Raw genomic sequence first — 20,203 nt, 5'->3', positions numbered from 1 at the left:
ATATTGTGCTTTTTTTTTTAGTAGGCCATGTCACTTTAGCAATACTCATCCATCCAAAAGCTAGGTCTTCACTATGTAGCATAGTTGGGCTCTGTATGATGCTCTAGTATTCCATGGCGGACACTTGTCCTTGGAATCTTCTATCTGAGAAACCTAATGGAGGACAGCTTTAAAATTGCAGCTCCCTAAAATTCAGGCAGGTTCTGATGTCATTTTTTATTTCATTTTCTTTCAAAAATGTATTTTTCTAGTTTTTGTGAGATATTATATATATATATATATATATATATATATATATATATATATATATATATATATATATATATAATCTCATGACGGCTTACTGTTTACTATATTAAAAGGTAGTCATATTGGTAACTATATGTACCGTAATCACTCTTTCCAGTCTGTATGAGCTGTCCAGTCCATCTCCCTTTTATGTAATGGTGGTGCCCAAAGCAGTAGGTTTAGAGCAAAAGTGTGAGTGAATGGCAAGGTGCTTGCTTTTTTCAAGCATACAAGTTGTAAGGCTTTGTAGAGCTTCATATGCACTTGATACATTAAAGCGGTTGTATAGTTCATTTTTTTGTGCCACCTGTAAAGGAAAAAGCATAATGAGCTAGTATGCACCGCATAATAGCTCATTATAAAATACTTACCTTAGAACGAGGCGTCGGTACCTCTGCCGGTCCATGCTGAAGGAGATGACATTTCCCTCCTCGGTGTGTCTTCCGGGTATTGCGGCTCCAGCGCTCTGAGTGGCTGGAGCCGTGATGTCGTCACTCCTGCGACTTCTTTCGGGCAAGGTCCGGTGTCTGCCGGGTCTTAAGCGGAGAATCCCCTGTGCGCATGCGCCACTGCATTCAGCGGCCCATTGCAAGGGCAATATGTCCTAAACCGTAAAGTTTAGGAGATATTTTTTTTTTACCTACAGGTAAGCCTTATTATAGGCTTACCTGTAGGTAAAAGTAAAAAAAGAGACTATACAACCACTTTAAGCAATTTATTTTGGATGCAAAGGCAAAAGGTTAATTTGTATATATGTATCTGTTTTATTTCTGTCTAAATCGTGAGCTACTTTATTGCAGTGTGCGTAGTCGCAACACGGGGTGCTAATGAAGCTTTGCCTTATCTTGGAGTTTTGATAGTAGTGTCAGTGTCGGTTATCTCTTCTTTTCTAGGATAGAGAGGAGCTGTTCCTGCGTGCTCTGTGCCTCTGCCACACTGTGCAGATTAAAGAAGAATCTCAGACAGATGGGCCATTTTCCAGATCCGAAAATAAATGTGCTTACATCTCCTCTTCTCCTGATGAAATTGCACTGGTGACTGGGGCCAAAAAGTGAGTGCCAGATGTAGAAATACATTTTGTAAACATTGTATGATTTTATATTAAATTCAAATTGTGTACAATATCCAATTTGTCTCCACTCCACTTATCCTAAATGGTATGTCTCATGTGAGCAGGTTCTAGTTATGCTGCAAGTCTATGATCCTATAATGATATTTCCACATTGTCTTTCTTTATACCAGCACTAAATACCTCTGCAATAATTACAACAGTGCCCAAGAAACTGAGCCGTTCTTGGTAGTGTGATTGCATGGCATTAGCACAGTTTCCAATCACTGCTCAATTGCTGCTGCTTCGTTCACATCTCCTCGTTCTGAACCGCAGGTGGAATTGCGGCAATTCTGCCCACAATTCATAACGTGGAGATGTGAACGGAGCCTTAAAGAATATGTAAATTCCAACAATAAACTTGTAAAGAGTAGGATAATTAACCTTAAAGGTACCTTGTGAGCTGATAAATTCCTTTATGCGCTCTGCAATGTTATATACAGATACAGTGGAGTTATCAGCCCTGCCCAGTTTACCTCTGTGAACTACAAAAAACTATATTATGCAGATGAAGAGGTGTTCTGTAGTCCTAACAAACTTTGTTTCCTAGTGTGACAACTCGTCTTCCATTGCGGCAGTAAAGCAAGTTAGTGTTGTCACGCTAGAACAAGAAATGGGTTCCTGGTAGAATCACCAAGTGAAAACGAAGGGAGAAAATGTCTGGAGAAAAAAGTAGTGCAGCCACCACATCTAAGAATTAGTAAGCTGTAGTATATTGCAGAAGTATGAAGAGCTAGCTGGGCCTCTGCACACCTCGCTTGGCCCGAGTGATTTTCGGGTAAAAGCAGCTCCACTCGATTCATCCAGACCAAGTCCCCAACATGTTTCGCCTCACCCATGGGGCTTAATCGTGGAGAATCGCAGCTGGGCTAGCTCTTCCTATTTCTGCAGTGTGCTTTGGATCTGGACAGACCTATCCTCAGCCTGCACCCTCGCTGGTCAGCGGCATCCAACTCCTCGTACTTTGATAGCCTAAGCGGGGACCCCATAAGCATTTTTTGTGGGTCACAAGCTGTAGTATATACATTTTTGTTCTTGGTTTTAGAGCCTATTGAGGGTCACAGTTGGAAACGTTTACTGAGAGAATATAGAAGGATGCCATTGCTGACTTTTTGAAAATTCTACTTGCCTGGCTTTCCTCCTTTTCCAACATCCTCAACATTGACTTAAAACAAGTATGCAAATTGAAGTTTGTGATTTTATCATCTACATGCTTACTTCAGGTTGGTGACTCAAAAAGTATTGAAGCCCACTACCTCCAAGAAACTGGTGGTGTTAGGAGGGCATCACACTACCTCCAAGAAACTGGTGGTGTTAGGAGGGCATCACACTACATCCAATAATCTGGTGGTGTTAGGAGGGCATCACACTACATCCAATAATCTGGTGGTGTTAGGAGGGCATCACACTACCTCCAAGAAACTGGTGGTGTTAGGAGGGCATCACACTACCTCCAAGAAACTGGTGGTGTTAGGTGGGCATTATACAACCCCCATATTTTTCTCAGTTACATGTTTTCTGCCATCCAATCCTGTTCTCCGCTGATGACAGCGGTGCATGCCTGGAACTTTGCTCCCTCACCTGTAGGATGGACACTCACAGGACAACTGTTCTAAATGGTTTAAAATATTAGTGACAATAAGCTCCTTCATCTGTTTCCTAGAATGTCAAGACCAAGTGCATCCCTTTTGTTTATGTTGACTTTAAGATGTATATTTCTAAAGCCCTAAATGTATAGTGAACTTACATTTTGTTAAAAGCAGCTTGCATAACTGAGACACACAGGGCTGTCTTCTATGGAATATTGGCCTATCCAAAATATTTCTGCTGCTGTTGGACATGCCTCTGCTTTCAGATCGTTTCACTGGTTTGTGTATATTTCTTACACTTCACTTTTTTTTTTTTTTTTGTACAATGTTCAATTTTCTTTAGCACATTTTATAGGTGAGACTAACTTTTTCACAGCATGTGTCAGTGCAACCAGAAGGTTGCAAATACAAACTTCCTTATAGTGTCTCCATTCGATGTGTCAGCAGCATCTGCTTGTACACTTCAGTCCCCCCCCCCCCCCCCATCCTTCCCACCTCTCTTAACTGCGGTCCACATAAGGAGACAAGTCTGACATTTCCCTCCTGCTGTTTGCAGTGAAGACATTTTAATGTCGCACTTCCCTCTACTGGTGACTAATCAGCACTTCACAACCCTGTGCCAGGGTGACGGCCTGTGAATTTTCTGCCTTTTTATAAACGTGCTAATGACAAAAGCTTAAGAATACTTTTAAAACACATTGTTATTTAGATAACAATGCAGCCGATTATTTTATTTTTTTTGATGTTTTAACCATTTTGAATTAAATTGGTTTTCAAAGTTAAAGGTGAATTTTTTTTTTTTTTTTTATTTTTTTTTTTTTAAGGATCCTCCTGTAGACCTGAACTTGCGATGGGCATTTAATCTTTTGTATTACTGTAGAGTTGTGTTTTTAAACAGTTTGTACAATGCCTTTAAAAAGTTTTCAAATCCCTTGAAATTTTCCACATTTTGTCATGTTACAACCAAAAACGTACATTTATTTTATTAGGATTTTTGTGATAGACCAACACAAAGTGGCACATAATTCCGAAGTGGAAGGAAAATGAAAAATAGTTTTCAACATTTTTTTACAAATGTAATGTCTGAAAAGTTTGCTTTTAGCCTCCTTTGCTACAATGCAATGGCTTGGATCAAAGCATATTTATGTGTTTGGAATGGCCCAGTCAAAGTCCAGACCTAAATCCAATTAAAAATCTGTGGCAAGACTTGAAAATTTCTGTTCAGACACACTCCATCCAATCTGAAAGAGCTTGAGCTATTTTGCAAAAAAAAGAATGGGCAAATTTATCATTCTCTAGATGTGCAAAGCTGGTAGAGACATACCCAAAAAGATTTGCAGTTGTAATTACAGGGAAAGGTTGTTATATAAAGTATTGACTTTAGGGCTGAGGAGGGCTGAATACAAATGCATACCACATTTTTTAAATATTTACAGTAAGGGGGGAAAAGGTATTTGATCCCCTGTTGATTTTGTACATTTGCCCACTGACAAAAAAATGATTAGTCTAATTTTAATGGTAGGTTTATTTTATCAGTGAGAGACCGAATGACAAAAATATCCAGAAAAAGCTTTTCAAAAAAGTTATAAATTGATTTGCATTTTAATTAGCAAAATAAGTATTTGATCCCCTATCAATCGGCAAGATTTCTGGCTCCCAGGTGTCTTCTATACAGGTAACAAGCAGAGATTAGGAGCACTCTTTTAAAGGGAGTGCTCATAATCTTAGCTTGTTACCTGTATAAAAGACACCTGTCCACGGAAGCAATCAGTCAATCAGATTCCAATATCTCCACCATGACCAAAGAGCTTTTTTTTTTTTTTTTCGAAAAGCCTATGGCGTGTGAACACACCCAAAAAACTCCACCCGGTGCAGAAAAAATGTGCACACACATAAAGAGTGTTCACAAAAACGTGCAGACGGGTGCAACGTCAAGTGGTCCTCCTTTGAAGAGGGACCCAAACCCTGATCCCCCGGGGCGTTAGGCTCCAGACGGGGACTGAGGTACTGTGGTCCGAGCAACCGAAGCCGACACGGACCCAACTTCCTCGGAGGGACTGCCGAAACAGAACCCTCCCAGTACTAGGTGGGGCTCCCCCGAAGGGAGACCCCATGAGAGCAGGCGAACTAAGCCAGAAGGCCATGTCCACCCACTCCCAAGACGTTCAGGGCTGGCCGGAGGACCCGCACCCTACTAATCACACAGTGACAAAACGTGCACAACAAAAAAAAGACAAAAAAGTGACAAACACAGGCTTAAATAAAATAAAGTGGGGGAAGGGATAGTGACCAAAGAGCTGTCCAAGGATGCTAGGGACAAGATTGTAGACCTACACAAGGCTGGAATGGGCTACAAGACCATTGCCAAGCAGATTGGTGAGAGAGTGACAATTAGTGCGATTATTCGCAAATGAAAATAACCAAAAATAACTGTCAATCTCTTTTTGGTTTGGGGCTCCATGCAAGAGAATCTGATCAATGATCTCAAGGAGGCTGGGACCATAGTTACCAAGAAAACAATTGGTAACACACTACGCTGTGAAGGACTTAAATCCTGCAGCACCTACAAGGTCCCCCTGCTCAAGAAAGCACATGTACAGGCTCGTCTGAAACTTGCTAATGAACATCTGAATGATTGAGGAGAACTGGGTGAAAGTGTTATGGTCAGATGGGACCAAAATCAAGCTCTTTTGGCAACAACTCAACTTGTCATGTTTGGAGGAGGAGGAGGAATGCTGCCTATGATCCCAAGAACACCATCCCCGCTGTCAAACATGGAGGTGGAAACATTATGCTTTGGTGGTGTTTTTCTAAAAGGGGACAGGACAATTTCACCGCATCACAGGGAGGATGGATGGGGCCATGTACCGTCAAATCTTGGGTGAGAACCTCCTTCCCTCACAGGGTATTGAAAATGGGTCGTGGATAGGTATTCTAGCATGACAATGACCTTAAACACACCGTCAAGGCAACAAAGGAGTGGCTCAAGAAGAAGCACATTAAGATCCTGAAATAATGCCACCTCCTGAAATTTTTTTCGGTGCCATTTTTTCATTAAACAAACAACATGCAACCACAAGTCAAATGCCCATTGACTTCAGTGGGAGAGTGACAGGTGGTGCCGTTTATCAACTTGACAAGATGAGTTAAATTTACCACGACATGTGTCATCCCCATCGGCTGCTTTGCTAGGCTTTCGGTAACTGCAACCAAAGTGCCCATATTCACTGCCTGTCTAAAGGTCTGGAGTGTGCTGCTACTTTATAAATGGGCCTCTTAGTCTTTTAATGATTTTATGTACTTACTAGCCTGTGTTATTCTTTTCATAATATGTTTGTGTAATTGAAACTTTGAACATATACAAATTATCCTCAACGTCGGTAGTTGCAATGCCATTTTTTCAATTTATGTTTTATAGGTATGGGTTTACATTCATGGGGACTGAAAATGAATTCATGAAAGTAATGAACAAAAACAATGAAATGGAGCTGTAAGTATACACTGTAAAGTAACAATGAAATCTCAGTGTTGTAAAAGAGGTGTTACATGCACCTCTCTAGTGGCCCATGTCTCCTACCGTCCCACTTTTCTTTCTAGCACTTCAGCCTCCATCACTTTCTTTGACGTTCAGCAGTTAGAGGAGTGTTAAATTCCTAAGTCTTATGTCATGCCATGCAGTTCTTTTCTTCAATCTCTCAGCTGAGTCCTGTAGTGATATAGGGGTGAGAGAAGGGCATTGTGGCTTGGCATTGGGTACACACACTTGACATTTCCAGAAGTGATGAATGCTGAAGATTGAAACAGATGCTGCAGCACTGGAATAGAGGAAAGTTAACACGACAAGGTTGCTTTAAAGTAAACCTGAATAACAAGTCATCATTCTTACCAGTCTGAGGTAGTGGCTCTGATCTTTGCTGTCTTTATGTGCTACATACAAGTATGTTATGCCTCGTTTTCACTGAGCGGATCGGTTCGGTACGGTACACTTTTGCAAAGGAAGGAAAGTATATGGACAGCCGCACTCCAATGTCTAAAAAAGACGTGCCCTTTATTGGGTAAAAAGAAAATGCACACAAAAAACAGCATACAGTGGGGAAAAAACAGCTGACGCGTTTCACATTGAACTTCAATGCTTAGTCATAGCTCTTAGCTATGACTAAACATTGAAGTTCAATGTGAAACGCATCAGGTATTTTTTCCCACTGTATGCTGTTTTTTGTAGTGCATTTTCTTTTTACCCAATAAAGGGCACGTCTTTTTTAGACATTGGAGTGCGGCTGTCCATATACTTTCCTTCCTTTGCATGCTTCGTGCATTTCTGGCACCCGTTGGTTCTTGAGTGGACAGTGATTGCCTTAGGTCTGCTTACCTGGAGCGGCAGTTTTCCCTATCTGCACGGTACACTTTTGGGTGTTTCCATTATGAAAGTGTGCTATAAAACCGAACCATACCGCACCATTCTGGGTCCTGCTTCAGATGTGGGGCCATAGAAAATAAAACGATTCGGTTAGGGCGGAGCTACAATACATTCCACTGATTGGTGGACACGCTAGGCATTTTTTTCTAAACCCTGTGTGGCCCCTGACGGTCTGACTTGCAGTGGAAACGCTCATCAGAATAGACCGGACCATTCTAACCATTCCAAACTGTACCGACCTGAACCGTTCCGCTCAGTGGAAACGAGGCATGAGATGCCTGCAGCCCCTGCTAGAAGCCCATGAATGAATCAAATGAATAGGCTGAAACGCGAGCCGCACGACCCACATAAGTGTGAATCTAGCCTTAAACAGAATAGCCTTTTTTTGTTTATAATTTGTTTTTATTCATACATTTGTATATTGGTAGCTATTAGATGGCAAATCTGACTCTAAGCAAGCCTTATTTGAATTGTCATGATGTGCAAGTTGGAACTTTGGCATATTCAGACTTTAGAACAGAGCAAACCGGTATCCCTGGATCTCGAACCGAGTCATAGTGGTTGGTTCCGAAACAAGTCACAGGCTGATTGTTCATCTGATAAAAATCAGCAAATTCTTCCTGTGGGTACACAGACATAAATGTCACCCACTATGGCAAAAAGTAGGTAATGCTTATATCTATGGGTACTATTTGTTTTAATCATCAATGATATGTTGCATGCTTTTATTTTTAGCTACGAGCTTCTGCATGTGCTGAACTTTGATCCAGTCAGACGGAGAATGAGTGTTCTTGTAAAAGCAAACACAGGTACAGTTTATATATTGCTATTAATAAAAATGTCTGTATATCTGCTTATTATAATGCTAAAGTCAGCTGTCACAATGTTTCACAGGTGGGTTATGGACAGAAAAAAAGGTAATTGGGAAGAGGACAGTTGGCTTCCAAATATTTCTGCACACTGGCCATTTAGCCTCAGTTCATGGAACTCTGGTGTTGAGCTGCAAATGGAGGGCACAGGTGCACCATCATGCCCCGCTGCCAGCAACCTGTCAAACTCGAGTGTCTGACAGCGTCTGCGACTGAATAAGGCTGGATGGGACACCCAGCAGTATGAACGTTTAGGGCAGTATGTGCGTAGAGGCAAATGCCTGGAACGCACGCAGTCTGCGTATTGGGCTTTTGTCCCTGGGTGCATACTGCCCTAAACCCAAGTCCCGCTAGGTGCACTGTCCAGCCGCAGAAGCTGTCAACTTCTAATAGATTTTGACAGGCTGCCTACAGTAGGGCTGGACGGGCTCTTTGGCGGAACGCCGGAGCATAATGCGCTAAGGCTTTATTTTCCCAGTGTTCATGGGGCCTTGCGTGCTTTTCTCACACACACACACAAATTGGCTTTTCTCTAATGTATTTAATACCATGTAATCATTCTGTCTTTAATTTTGTATTAATAAAGCAGGTCTACCATCCCTGAGTGGTTTCAGCCCCAGTTTCCTGCAGGAATGAGCAATAAAATAATAATTCTAAAGGGTTACTTCACAGAATTACCAAACTGCAGGCTGTCTGTCTCTCTTTAGGATTACATTTTGATTAGCTGTACAGCTATGAGCAATAGCTGTTCTAAGAGTTGAACTGTAAAACCGATTATTTTAGAATGGAAAGCTGCATAGAATAGATGATCCAAAACAGAACAGGCAGATCATCACTAGTTACTGGCGATGGGAAATCTGCTTGTTGGAACACTGCTGGAGCTGCCACAAGAATTTAAGCCTATACTTGTTATAAGCAGTACAAGTACTAGATTGACTTTTATTTTTTCCTGACGTGAAATATAGTAGCTGCCATTTCCTAACATACATCATGTGCACACTGATTTGTATAGACTGCCTGCGTCTACCCAGAATGGCCCTGGAAGCCACATGCTGCCTGAAGTTACCACACTTCTATTAACACTGATCCCAAAAATACTGCAGACTGAGTAGTCGGGCCATCAGGTTTGAACAAAGCGATCATTTTTTCATCTCTACATTGCTACAACAACTTCTTCCCCGTTGTATGATTTGGTGCTCTGCAATAAAATGATGTAGAAGGTTTTTCGAAGTAGGCAAGCATTGCATCTATCTATGACTTGAACTGGTCATAGACTTAAATTTGGATGGTTCTGTAGGAACCGGTCGAATTTTGATTAATCTATGGGTAGGCTGGTTGTACTGAAGTCAATCTTCTTTTTTTTACCATCTATATACTAGCTAGCTATAGCCATCAGCAGTGATCATTGTGTTCCAATAGCGGGGAAACCTCCCACTGACAGAATACAATAGCACAGCGGGAAGGACTCCCCCACCAACACTGTGTTGATGAGGGAATCGAGCAATTTTCCTTCCTACAACTGTGCGTTAAGGAAAAAGAAAATGGCATAATGTAATGCCAGCCTTGGATAAATGCTAGAGATCAATCCAGTCTGTACACCCCCCAATAAACAGTCACTAACCACTTTAGGACCGGGCCTATTATTCAGACTTACAAGTTAAACTTATTTTTTTTTTTTGCTCGAAAATTACTTAGAACCCTTAGAGAATAAAATGGCGGTCGTTGCAATACTTTCTGTCACACCGGATTTGCGCAGCGGTCTTACAAAAGCAAATGCGCTTTTTTGAATTAAAAAATAAGACAATAGTAAAGTGTACTCTATTATTATATATATTTTTTTATATTGTGAAAGAGATTGCTATGCCGAGTAAATTGATTCCCAGCATGTCACGCTTAAAAATTGCGCCAGCTCATGGAATGGCGACAAAATTTTACCCTTAATCTCCATAGGCAATTTTTACAAAATTTCGTTAGAGGAGGTCCAAGGCTAGAATTATTGCTCTCGCTCTAACGATTGCGGAGGTAGCTCACATGTGGTTTTCATATGCAGGCACTACTCACGTATGCATTCGCTTCTGCGCGTGAGCTCGTCGGGACAGGGCGCTTTAAAAAAAAAAATATCTTATTTACCGTTTTTTTTTTTATTACATTTTTTGACACTGTCTTTTAAAAAACTAACATTTTGGTTCACTTTTATTTATATTACAAGGAATGTAAACATCCCTTGCAATAGAAAAAAAAAAAAACATGACAGGACCTCTTAAATATGAGATCTGGAGTCAAAAATACCTCAGATCTCATATTTACACTAAAATGCAAAAAATAAATAAAACAAATTGTCATTTAAAAAATAAAAATGTCTCCTTTTTAAGAGCATTGGGCAGAAGTGACGTTTGATGTCACTTCCACCCGCCAAAATGATATGGAGCCAAGCGGGGGCCATCTTCCCCTCACTCGGCATCCAGGCAGTATGGGGAGCAGACGCAATCCTCTCCGCCACTACCACTTTAATCTTAAAGAGACCACTTTTATCTTAAAGGATCACTAAAGGAAATATTTTTTTTAGCTAAATAGCTTCCTTTACCTTACTGCAGTCCTGGTTTTATGTCCTCATTGCTCGTTTTTGCTTTGAAGTAGCTGTAATTCTGCTGTGATCTCCACACTTCCTGGTTGCCTGTTTCCTTATAACCATGGTACTGGGAGATTTTCACGGTGGTCTAAGCTGTCATTACTGTGTGTCTAAAACTCCTCAGAATCAATCAGATTCATATTAAAAACAAAACACTGCCCTGGATTTGTTTGTTTTTGTTCTGTGAGTCTTCCCGACTCACCTCTCACCCGGAACTGCATGTATGTACCTTTAAAACCGAAAGTAGAGGCACATTATATGATAGATTAAATTCAATTTTTAATCATTTTTAAAAGGAATCCGTTAACTTTTATGTCTCTATACCCAATAAACAGTCATTTCAGCAAAAAAAATGTTTTCCTTTAATGACCCTTTAAAGAGAAACACACGCTGTTCCTGAAAACACCAGGGTTATGGCAGCTATCTGCTACCATAACAACGGTATTTAGCGTCAAACTACCGCCATACGGGTACGGCAATTTTTTTTTTTTTTTTTCATGCTAGTCTTTTATCGAAAACGAATAGTTTACTAAAATTATGAAAATTCTCATACGACAGAATACAACTTTGGAAGTGATATATACTGTATATAATCGAGTATAAATCAAGTTTTTCAGCACATTTTTTTGTGCTGAAAATGCCCCCCTCGGCTTATACTCGAGTCACCTTTTTGCGCATGATCTCTCGGACTTTGGGGACCCAGTAGACATGGAGTTCCACTCTTCCTCTACAAGTGTGCAATGTTTGTTGGCCGGGGAGCACCGATTTTTCAAAGCCGGGCAACCTCCATAGACTCCCATGTTAAACGGTAATTTCTCCAGTGACTTTGGGGACCTGGTACCGGCCAGTCGCAGGTCCCTTGGACCCGGAACGGGTACCCCTTCCATAGACTCCCATGTTAAATGTCAGTCTAGTCATGGGCACAGTGAGGCATGCACATAGACACAGTGAGGCACACAGATGGACACCCTAGGGCCTAGGCTTATACTCGGGTCAATACGTTTTCCCATTTTATTTTTTTTTTATTCATTTTTTGTGGTAAAATTAGGTGCATCGGCTTATACTCGAGTATATACGGTATATGCTTTCATTTCCCAGCATGTGTAGTCTTGGTCACACAATTTTTTTCCATATAAATGCCATAATAATTACACAAAAATCGTTATTTCTGTTATTTTTACGAAAAAACTTTTTTGTGTTTGTCCTTTCGGATATTTTCACATGATCTGTTGAGATTGACTCTTAAACTATGTACTAATGATCAAAGTATCGGGAGATTGCTCCGAAAGTGGTATTTTTCCATCAGATTTTTCTCATTGTGTGTACTGGGCTTCATACAGTTGTTGTCGTTTTTTTAGGTAGAACTCAATAGTCCAAAGTTGTTTACTGAAATAGCAAATATTTAGCCACACTAAAGTATATGTGTCCTTGTGAGTTTAATATTATTTTATTTGTTGTTTTGAGCTCGATAATTGTATACTCTTTGGATTTTGTGAACACTGTTTACTTTTATTATGTGTATATTTAGGTGATTTAATGACACGGTCCCAATCAGGAATTCTGCCTAGACCTCTTTTAATCCACATAATGCCAGAATTTCCCCATGTGTGATTTTTATAGAAATCTCTCCTCCTGTCCATGTTTTTTCATGTTAAACACTATATTTACATGGGTGTCAGCTAACACATTCCGATTTATTGTAACACAATGTGCTTTTTTTTGTGTTCCTTCTGTTTTAGGGCAAATTTTCCTTTTCTGCAAAGGAGCAGACTCTTCGGTTTTTAACAGAGTGGTGCGGGAGGATGTTGCGCGGGTTAAGGTACACGTGGAGCAGAATGCTCTGGTAGGTCCAGCACTTGTTTTGTACATGCCTAGACTGGAGAGTGTGATTATCGTTGTGTATGTAATACAGCATTCCAGTTTCATGACTACTTCTTACAGATACCCCCCCCCCCCCCCTTCCTGGGCGATTCCAAACACACATCTGCCACAGCTTATGGCTATTATAGGAGAACTACACTGCATATGAGCACCAAAACCCCTATTTAATTTATTTTTAATATTCAGAGCAAACTTACCCGTCCATGTCTCCATGCTTAGCTTTGCTGTCCATGGCTATCTTGAGTAAAGGCAGATGATTTATGGCCCATGCGCCGTTCGTGAAAGAATCCCAGTGCGCATGCTCGAAATTCCGCCGCAAATCGTCAATGCTTTTGATGTGGACGTAATTTACGCAAAGCCCTATTCGCGAACGACTTGCGCAAACGACGTAAAAAATTCAAAATTCGACGCGGGAACGACGTCCATACTTAACATTGCGTACGCCTCATAGAAGCAGGAGCAACGTTACGCCGGAAAAGCCTTACGCAAACTACGTAAAAAATCCCGCCGGGCGCACGTACGTTTGTGAATCGCCGTATCTAGGTCATTTGCATATTCTACGACGGAAGCGCCATCTAGCGGCCAGCGTAAATATGCACCCTAAGATACGACGGCGTAAGAGACTTACGCCAGTCGGATCTTGGCCTAATTTCGTCGTATCTTGCTTTCTGAATACAGAAAGAAGATACGCCGGCGCAGCTTTGAATTTACGCGGCGTATCTATAGATACGCCGGCGTAAATCATTGCTGAATCCGGCCCAATGTTTATTGAGAGACTGAAATTCAGCTTTTACACCACATTGCCTTTATGTAGTAAATGTGTGAATTTATTTGTAGAAACAAAGTGGGCTGCGGTGGAGGCAGCTGTCTACGCCTAAGGTATTAATCAGTTCACTGGGACTTGGTGAGCTCATTAAGGCAGGACAAGTTAAAGTGAAGAAAGGAAAAGTGCAATTGTTACCCATTACAATCAGATATCTTTATTTTCTAAGCTACACTAGGAATTGGCAGTTAAATTTGAATTGGCTGCTAGTAGCAACCTGGCATCCCATTCCACTCCAGCATCCTGCTAATTGACAGCCTACTTTTATCTAAACATAAGAGCTGTTTGTATTGTCCATTTCCCCTATTCATTCTGACAAAATCTGATGTGTAAACTAATTGGAGCAGCACAAACCATTTACTTACAAAAGGTGATAACTGAGGCTTTTTTTTTTTATTATTTTTTTTTTTTTTTTTTACATTGACCTTTGTGTTAGAGTCTGTGTTACTCTATGGAAAATGAATGGAGTATTGACAGTTGTGATTGTAGACATTCAAATTTTAGTGAATGCTGCTGTTATAGATGCTCCCATGTGGATCAAATCCAGCTGTATTTATCTAAAAAGACATTTGTCAGGATCCATGCTTATCCCTGTTTACACAGAGCCGTTTGTGGAGCCTAATCAACCAATCAAATTCAGATCTGCACTTACAGATTGCATATAGGGATGCTTTGCTTGTGGCATCTATTTAATTGCTATGAAGCAATAAAGATTCTCCCTGTTTTGACATTTTAATAAAAATGATTCTAATGATTTTAATTAAACAGATTGTGAAAGAAAAACAAAAATAAAAACCGTATACAATTGCTCTGTTTGATGTGTGTTCATGTATTTCCTTGCATTTTGAACGCACAAAAGTATAAAATACTTTAAGTGCTCATTCTGTTTTGCTTGCTTTTCACATTGTAGGAGGATTGTAAAGTTTAGACATGCAGTCACCAGGGACTAGTGATACCCAGATACAATTTGCTCTGCTGCGTTGTTAGAGTAACATTTCAGTATAATAGTGGTATTGTATTGCAGATTTGTCTAGAATACTTTTGGACATCCCCACTTTTTGGTGACTTCTCTTTTTTATCCTTGATTTTGAATTCATTAAGGGACACAAGTCCCAGCCCTCTGTGTGTAACTAAGCTCTTGGTACTACTTGATACAAAACTAAGTAGTGCTAATTGTAGGGGAAGTTATCGTGGACTGTCATATAATGAGTATACAAGTGACCTTCTGCAGGCTGCAATATAACATGACAGTTGTTCACTGCTTATGTATCTGAATGGACTTCAGGAAAATTATATTGGGGCGAGTACAATAATCATATTTTTCTTGTTGGGTACATATAGGTAAGCTTATTACTCTACGTCAGGGGTGTCCAACCTACAGCCCATGACAGCTGTGAGTGTGGCCCAACGCAAACTCAGAAACTTAAAACTTGTGTATTATTATTTTTATGCGTTTACACTAAAACGAACACGCGGCCAAAAAAAAAAATTTTTTTCAGTGTCTCTTTACTGGACTTTTATAAATGATATCATACCAAAGACAAATATCCCACTTTTCCCAATCACTCCTTTATTGAGGTTATCATTTTTCGTCTGCAACCTATATTTGTGAGCAACTAGGAAGAGGCATAAGAAGGGCAAAATTAGAACCAAAATATGAGCAATTTGAAAATTGCTATTGCATCCATTGAACCAGATATTGCTGCGGTAATTTATCAAAAACAGTGTCACATATTGCACCTGTTTTATGTTGCCCTCTTACTTTTATATTTTTTACAAAAAAATATTGTTTTATTACTCAGATATAGGTACTATATCGGTGATCACTAACTTCTAATCCGACCAACTTTTTCTGCCCATCAGCTATCTTTGTGTTAGTGTACCTTATTTTATGTGTGGCCCTTTTTATCTTCTTCCAATGTGGTCCAGGAAGGTCAAAAGTTTGGACACCCCTACTCTACACAGCACAAATAGAAGGGGGGAGACAGTAACTGCATGAAGCTTGCAATAACTTTTGGGATACAATGCTTGCGACTAGATGAAGAGTCAGTGTACAAAACACCAGAAATTACTTGGAGAGACCATGGTATAGGAACATCTAAATCTGGAGTGTTTAGGTTCAGTCTGATTGCATAAGGGATGCTGCCAGGAATCCCTAAAATACTTCCAGGCAAAACTCTTGGCGTGGTCACATTCCAGTGAAGGATTACGGGCTAAAACCTACCCCCCCCCCTTTTTTTCTCCTCTAGGATGGATACCGTACCCTGTGTGTGGCATTTAAAGAATTCTCTCAAGAGGAGTATGACAAAATTAATAAGCAGCTAAATGAGGCAAAAATGGCTTTGCAGGATAGAGAAGAGAAACTGGCCAGAGTGTTTGATGTCATAGAAGATGGTATGCGCTTACTTGGAGCTACTGCAGTAGAAGACAGGTAAGCGGTTGAAGCAGAAGTATAAATAAAAAAAAAAGTTAAACCCCTAATCACAACACAATGGACTATTGGCTAGGGCTGAATCTCCTTATCTACAGTGTTGCTAGAGAGTTCTAGAAATACAAAATATGGGCTACTAAATTAACTACTAAGAACAAAACATTTGTCACGCCTCATTGAGACTGTAAATGCAATCCTTGTTGGTGGTTTTAAATAGCAGCCTGGTATAGGCATCCAGTATGCTTTGTTAGTATAAACAGGGTATTTTTTTTTTTCTTGCATGTAAACAAAAGGTGAACGGCGTATACAGATTTTCTACTGCAAGCCATCCAGACAGACCTGCTGGTGATAGATTCACCTGGGACACAGTCTTTTGGAGGGGACTGAATGCTAGCCTCTTGCATTCCGACTATGGGCCCTGGCATTTAAGGGAACACTATTCTTTGTGAGGTATATGCCTAGGGAACCCTTGGGGAGACATGGTCTTGAATCCAAAGTAACATGTAACATTACTCCAAGACACCGGGTCCCTAATTAAGGCCTAATTGCCTAAAAAATAATGACTGCTTCACACTGTGAGACTAAAAGATGCTGATGTCCTCAGCAAGCCACCTGTCTGGGCCCCCTGCCATAATGTGTTTATTGTAAGTAGGTCTCCTGCTATTATCTAAAAGTGTTTATATTCATGATAGGCTCCAGGTTGCTGGTATACACCCGGGCATTTCCACCCCCAGAGTAACGGGTCAGTGACCAACGGGAGTTGCGGATTACATTCTTGGGAAAGCGGCCTCAGTATGGTTTCTCCTTCACCAACGGGCACTGATGAGGCAGCACTCATAGGCGGCACTCGTGAGTTCTACTGATGGATGTCACTGATGGTCAGAAATTATGAGGAGGCACTGATTGGTATCATTGGTGGGCACTTGTGGGCATCCTTGATGGGTCTGCACTGATAATCGATGTGCTGATTATCCCCCCGCCTGTCAAGAGAGCCGCTGATCGTCTCTCATCTACCCATGCCTTGTCAGCGCGAATAGAGGCAAAGCTGATAAAACAGCACTTCCTGGTTATGATGTGACCAGCTGATCACATGGTAAAGAGCCTACGTCAGAGCGACACACTGCACTACTGGTCGCTGCGCTGCGCAGCGCTTATCCTGCTGGACGTCATATGATGCTCAGTGAGGATAACTAATCCCCCCCACCCGGCTGTGATTCTGCTATAAGCCGGGCGGGATGTGGTTAAAGCAATATTAAACACAAAAGCAAACATTTACTGTATAATATTGCAGCTTACCAATTCTAAGATGTGATGGCTGCATTCATTTTCTTTTTTGTCTTTCTTTCCTTCTCATCAGTTGATCTGGCCATTAAGTCTGTTGTTTTTCAAAGGAACAAGCTCTCTTGCAGATTGTATCAGTTACAAGGGGAAAAAAGTGAAACAAATAATTTGTCACTGACAGGGGAACTTGCAATGATGAGGTTTTATTTATGTAAAACCTTTATCCCAAAAGTAAAAACATGGCAACTGCTTATGAAGTGTTAGCTGGAGTTTGGCTTCAATTTGTTAGTGTTTTTTAAATCTGATAGTACATCCAACACTCCCCTCCCCCAGACTGACAATGACGCTGTCCAAAGGTGTTCCTTCATATTTTTATTTTGGGAAGTCTAAGAAGGTGTCCGATTAGAGTTAAGATTGTGAAGGTGGAGATCTGGCATATGATATCCAATAAAGTGCTTCCAACTCTAATAAATTGGAGATCAAAACTGTTTGGTAAGGAGTTTGGCTCTCTCACGGGGCTGATTGCGTTTGACACTGAAGACGACGTTGGGATTCTCTCCTTTGACCTTTTGCATTTATTATTGCTATCATTAAAGGGGTTGTAAAGGTAATCAGTGCAGTCCTCCTTCACTTACCTCATCCTTTGATTTTGCTTTTAAATGTCCTCATTTCTTCTGAATACTCACTTCCTGTTCTTCTGTCTGTAACTCCACACAGTAATGCAAGGCTTTCTCCCTGCTGTGGAGAAAGCCTTCTGAGGGGGCGAGCAGGAGTGTCAGGACGCCCACTAACACACAGCTCCTTTCTCCATCTGCAAAGTTAGAGAGTGTCCTGACTCGCCTGCTCGCCCCCTCCCCCCACACCAGGGAGAAAGCCTCACATTACTGTGTGGAGTTAGACAGAAGAACAGGAAGTGAGGATTTCTCAGAAGAAATAAGGACATTTAAAAGCAAAATGGAAGGATGAGGTAAGTGAAGGAGGACTGCACTAAGGTAAAGGAAGCTATTTAGGGGAATTTTTTTTTACCTTTACAACCCCTTTAATCTTAATGGACTTTTGATAACAATTTGTTTTAGAGCTGCAATTTTGATGTATATTGTTATCAGATTTGTGATCTTCAGATGTCGCACTTGGTTTTTAGCACTGTATACTTCACAGATAATTTAGCCTTTTTATGCTAAAATAGGTTTATTTTTCTGTTCCAGATGAAGTCCCAATTTGATCAGTAATTAGGACATGTATATATGCAACTTCAACTTGAAAGCATGTGAACTCTTAGGAGCATATTTATAAAACAATTGCATAGTTTGTCTATTGAAACTGCATGTACATTTGTTGTGTGAAAATTAGGAAAGACATCTGATTTTCTTAGGCTTGTTCTCTGAAGAGCAAATGATTGGTGACATACCACAATATGACCATTAGATGGAGCTCATGAGCGCAACTATTTGTGTGATAGTCCGTGCCATCTAGTGGCCATAGTGAGGTATTTTTCTCATTCACACATTAAAGCGGTTGTATACCCTGTCACTTTTTTTACACCTGTAAAGGAAAAGCCATAATGAGCTAGTATGCACCGCATACTAGCTCATTATCAAATACATTATGAAATACTTACCTTAAAGCGAGGTGAAGAGAACTTACCTGGTCAATGCCGAGCGAGATGTCATCCGGGTATCGCCTCTCCAGCGCTGTGATTGGCTGGAGCGGCATGCGCGCGGGAGACTTCAATTCGGCAAGGTCCGGCGGCTGCCGGTCCTTTAGCCGAGGATCCCCGCTGCGTATGCGCCGCTGCAATCGGCGGCGCATTGCGTGGGGAATATCTCCTAAACCGTACAGGTTTAGGAGATATTCTTTATACCTACAGGTAAGCCTTATTATAGGCTTGCCTGTAGGTAAAGTCAAAAAGTGGGGGGGTGTACAACCACTTTAAGGCTAGGTTCACACATATGCAAATTTGAATGCATATTGAACCGTATCCAATTCACATGAGATGTGAAAGATCATTACTTTCTGTTGTGCCTGTTCACATATGTCTGGTGCAGATTCAGTGCAAATTTAAAGAGTTCTGTCAGTTTTCTGAGCAGAGCAGTTTGGTTCAGGTGTGAATTCAGGCCCATTGACTTCTTCTTTTGGGAACGCTTCTGAATCGCACATGTCATTCAATTGTGAACAGAATAAAATCCAGACCTAATGCAATGCAAACTGACCTGAAACGCTGAACTGCTTTGTCAATTGGCTGTAAAAATGGGGCTTCAGTTCACACCGCACATATGTGCCCAGCCTCAGAACCCCTTTTAAAACCGTACCGCGGCCATCACGAACATGTGTGAACTGGCTCCATTGAGAGACTGTCGCATTCATGTGTTATGCAAATATACGTCATGTGAACCCATTTTTTTTTAGATACACTCCTTGGTGTTGAGCACATGTCAAGCTTAATAAAGGCACTCATTTTAACTGAAGATCACTGCAAAAATAACATTTGCCTTCCAGAAATGAATTCAGATGTATCTACCTGTAGGGACAACACCTCACTGGTGTTGTGCACTTGGCTGACCTGCTAGCTAAGCATCAGCAATTTACCGACATTCTCAACCTCTGAATTGCCCTGATTCTGATCCCATAGAAATCCAAGCCAGTTTCAGGCACATCTATATAAACCCATTGTAGCCTTGCCCAAATGTATGGGAGCTTAAAAATGAAAAGAGGCCATATAACGCACCATGACAAGAGCCTGTAGTACCGGCTGGAAGCACGGTTGCTTTGTTTCCTGGGAAGCACTGACCTTTTTTCATGCAATTTTAGTTCCTGCATTTTCAACTGATGAGAAAAACTGTGCATCCGTTTTGTTATAATCCATATTCTTGGATGAGCTTTTTATCTG

General features: G+C 40.9%; 1 protein-coding gene across 6 annotated transcripts in view; it reads left to right on the top strand.

Annotated features, from left to right (window-relative positions):
- Positions 1-20,203, top strand: part of ATP11C (ATPase phospholipid transporting 11C) — a 188,156-nt gene that overhangs the window by 129,143 nt on the left and 38,810 nt on the right. For all 6 annotated transcript variants that reach the window (XM_040323788.1, XM_040323782.1, XM_040323783.1 and 3 more), the window contains 5 exons: positions 1,182-1,339; positions 6,404-6,475; positions 8,138-8,211; positions 12,640-12,743; positions 15,854-16,035. In XM_040323788.1, coding sequence (XP_040179722.1) covers positions 1,182-1,339; positions 6,404-6,475; positions 8,138-8,211; positions 12,640-12,743; positions 15,854-16,035 — 590 coding nt within the window. The remainder of the gene's footprint in view (positions 1-1,181; positions 1,340-6,403; positions 6,476-8,137; positions 8,212-12,639; positions 12,744-15,853; positions 16,036-20,203) is intronic.

This window comes from Rana temporaria, chromosome 9, assembly GCF_905171775.1.
Source record: "Rana temporaria chromosome 9, aRanTem1.1, whole genome shotgun sequence".
Lineage (NCBI taxonomy): Eukaryota > Metazoa > Chordata > Amphibia > Anura > Ranidae > Rana > Rana temporaria.
Note: the sequence above shows the minus strand (reverse complement) of the source record. Positions and strands in the feature narration are given on the sequence as shown.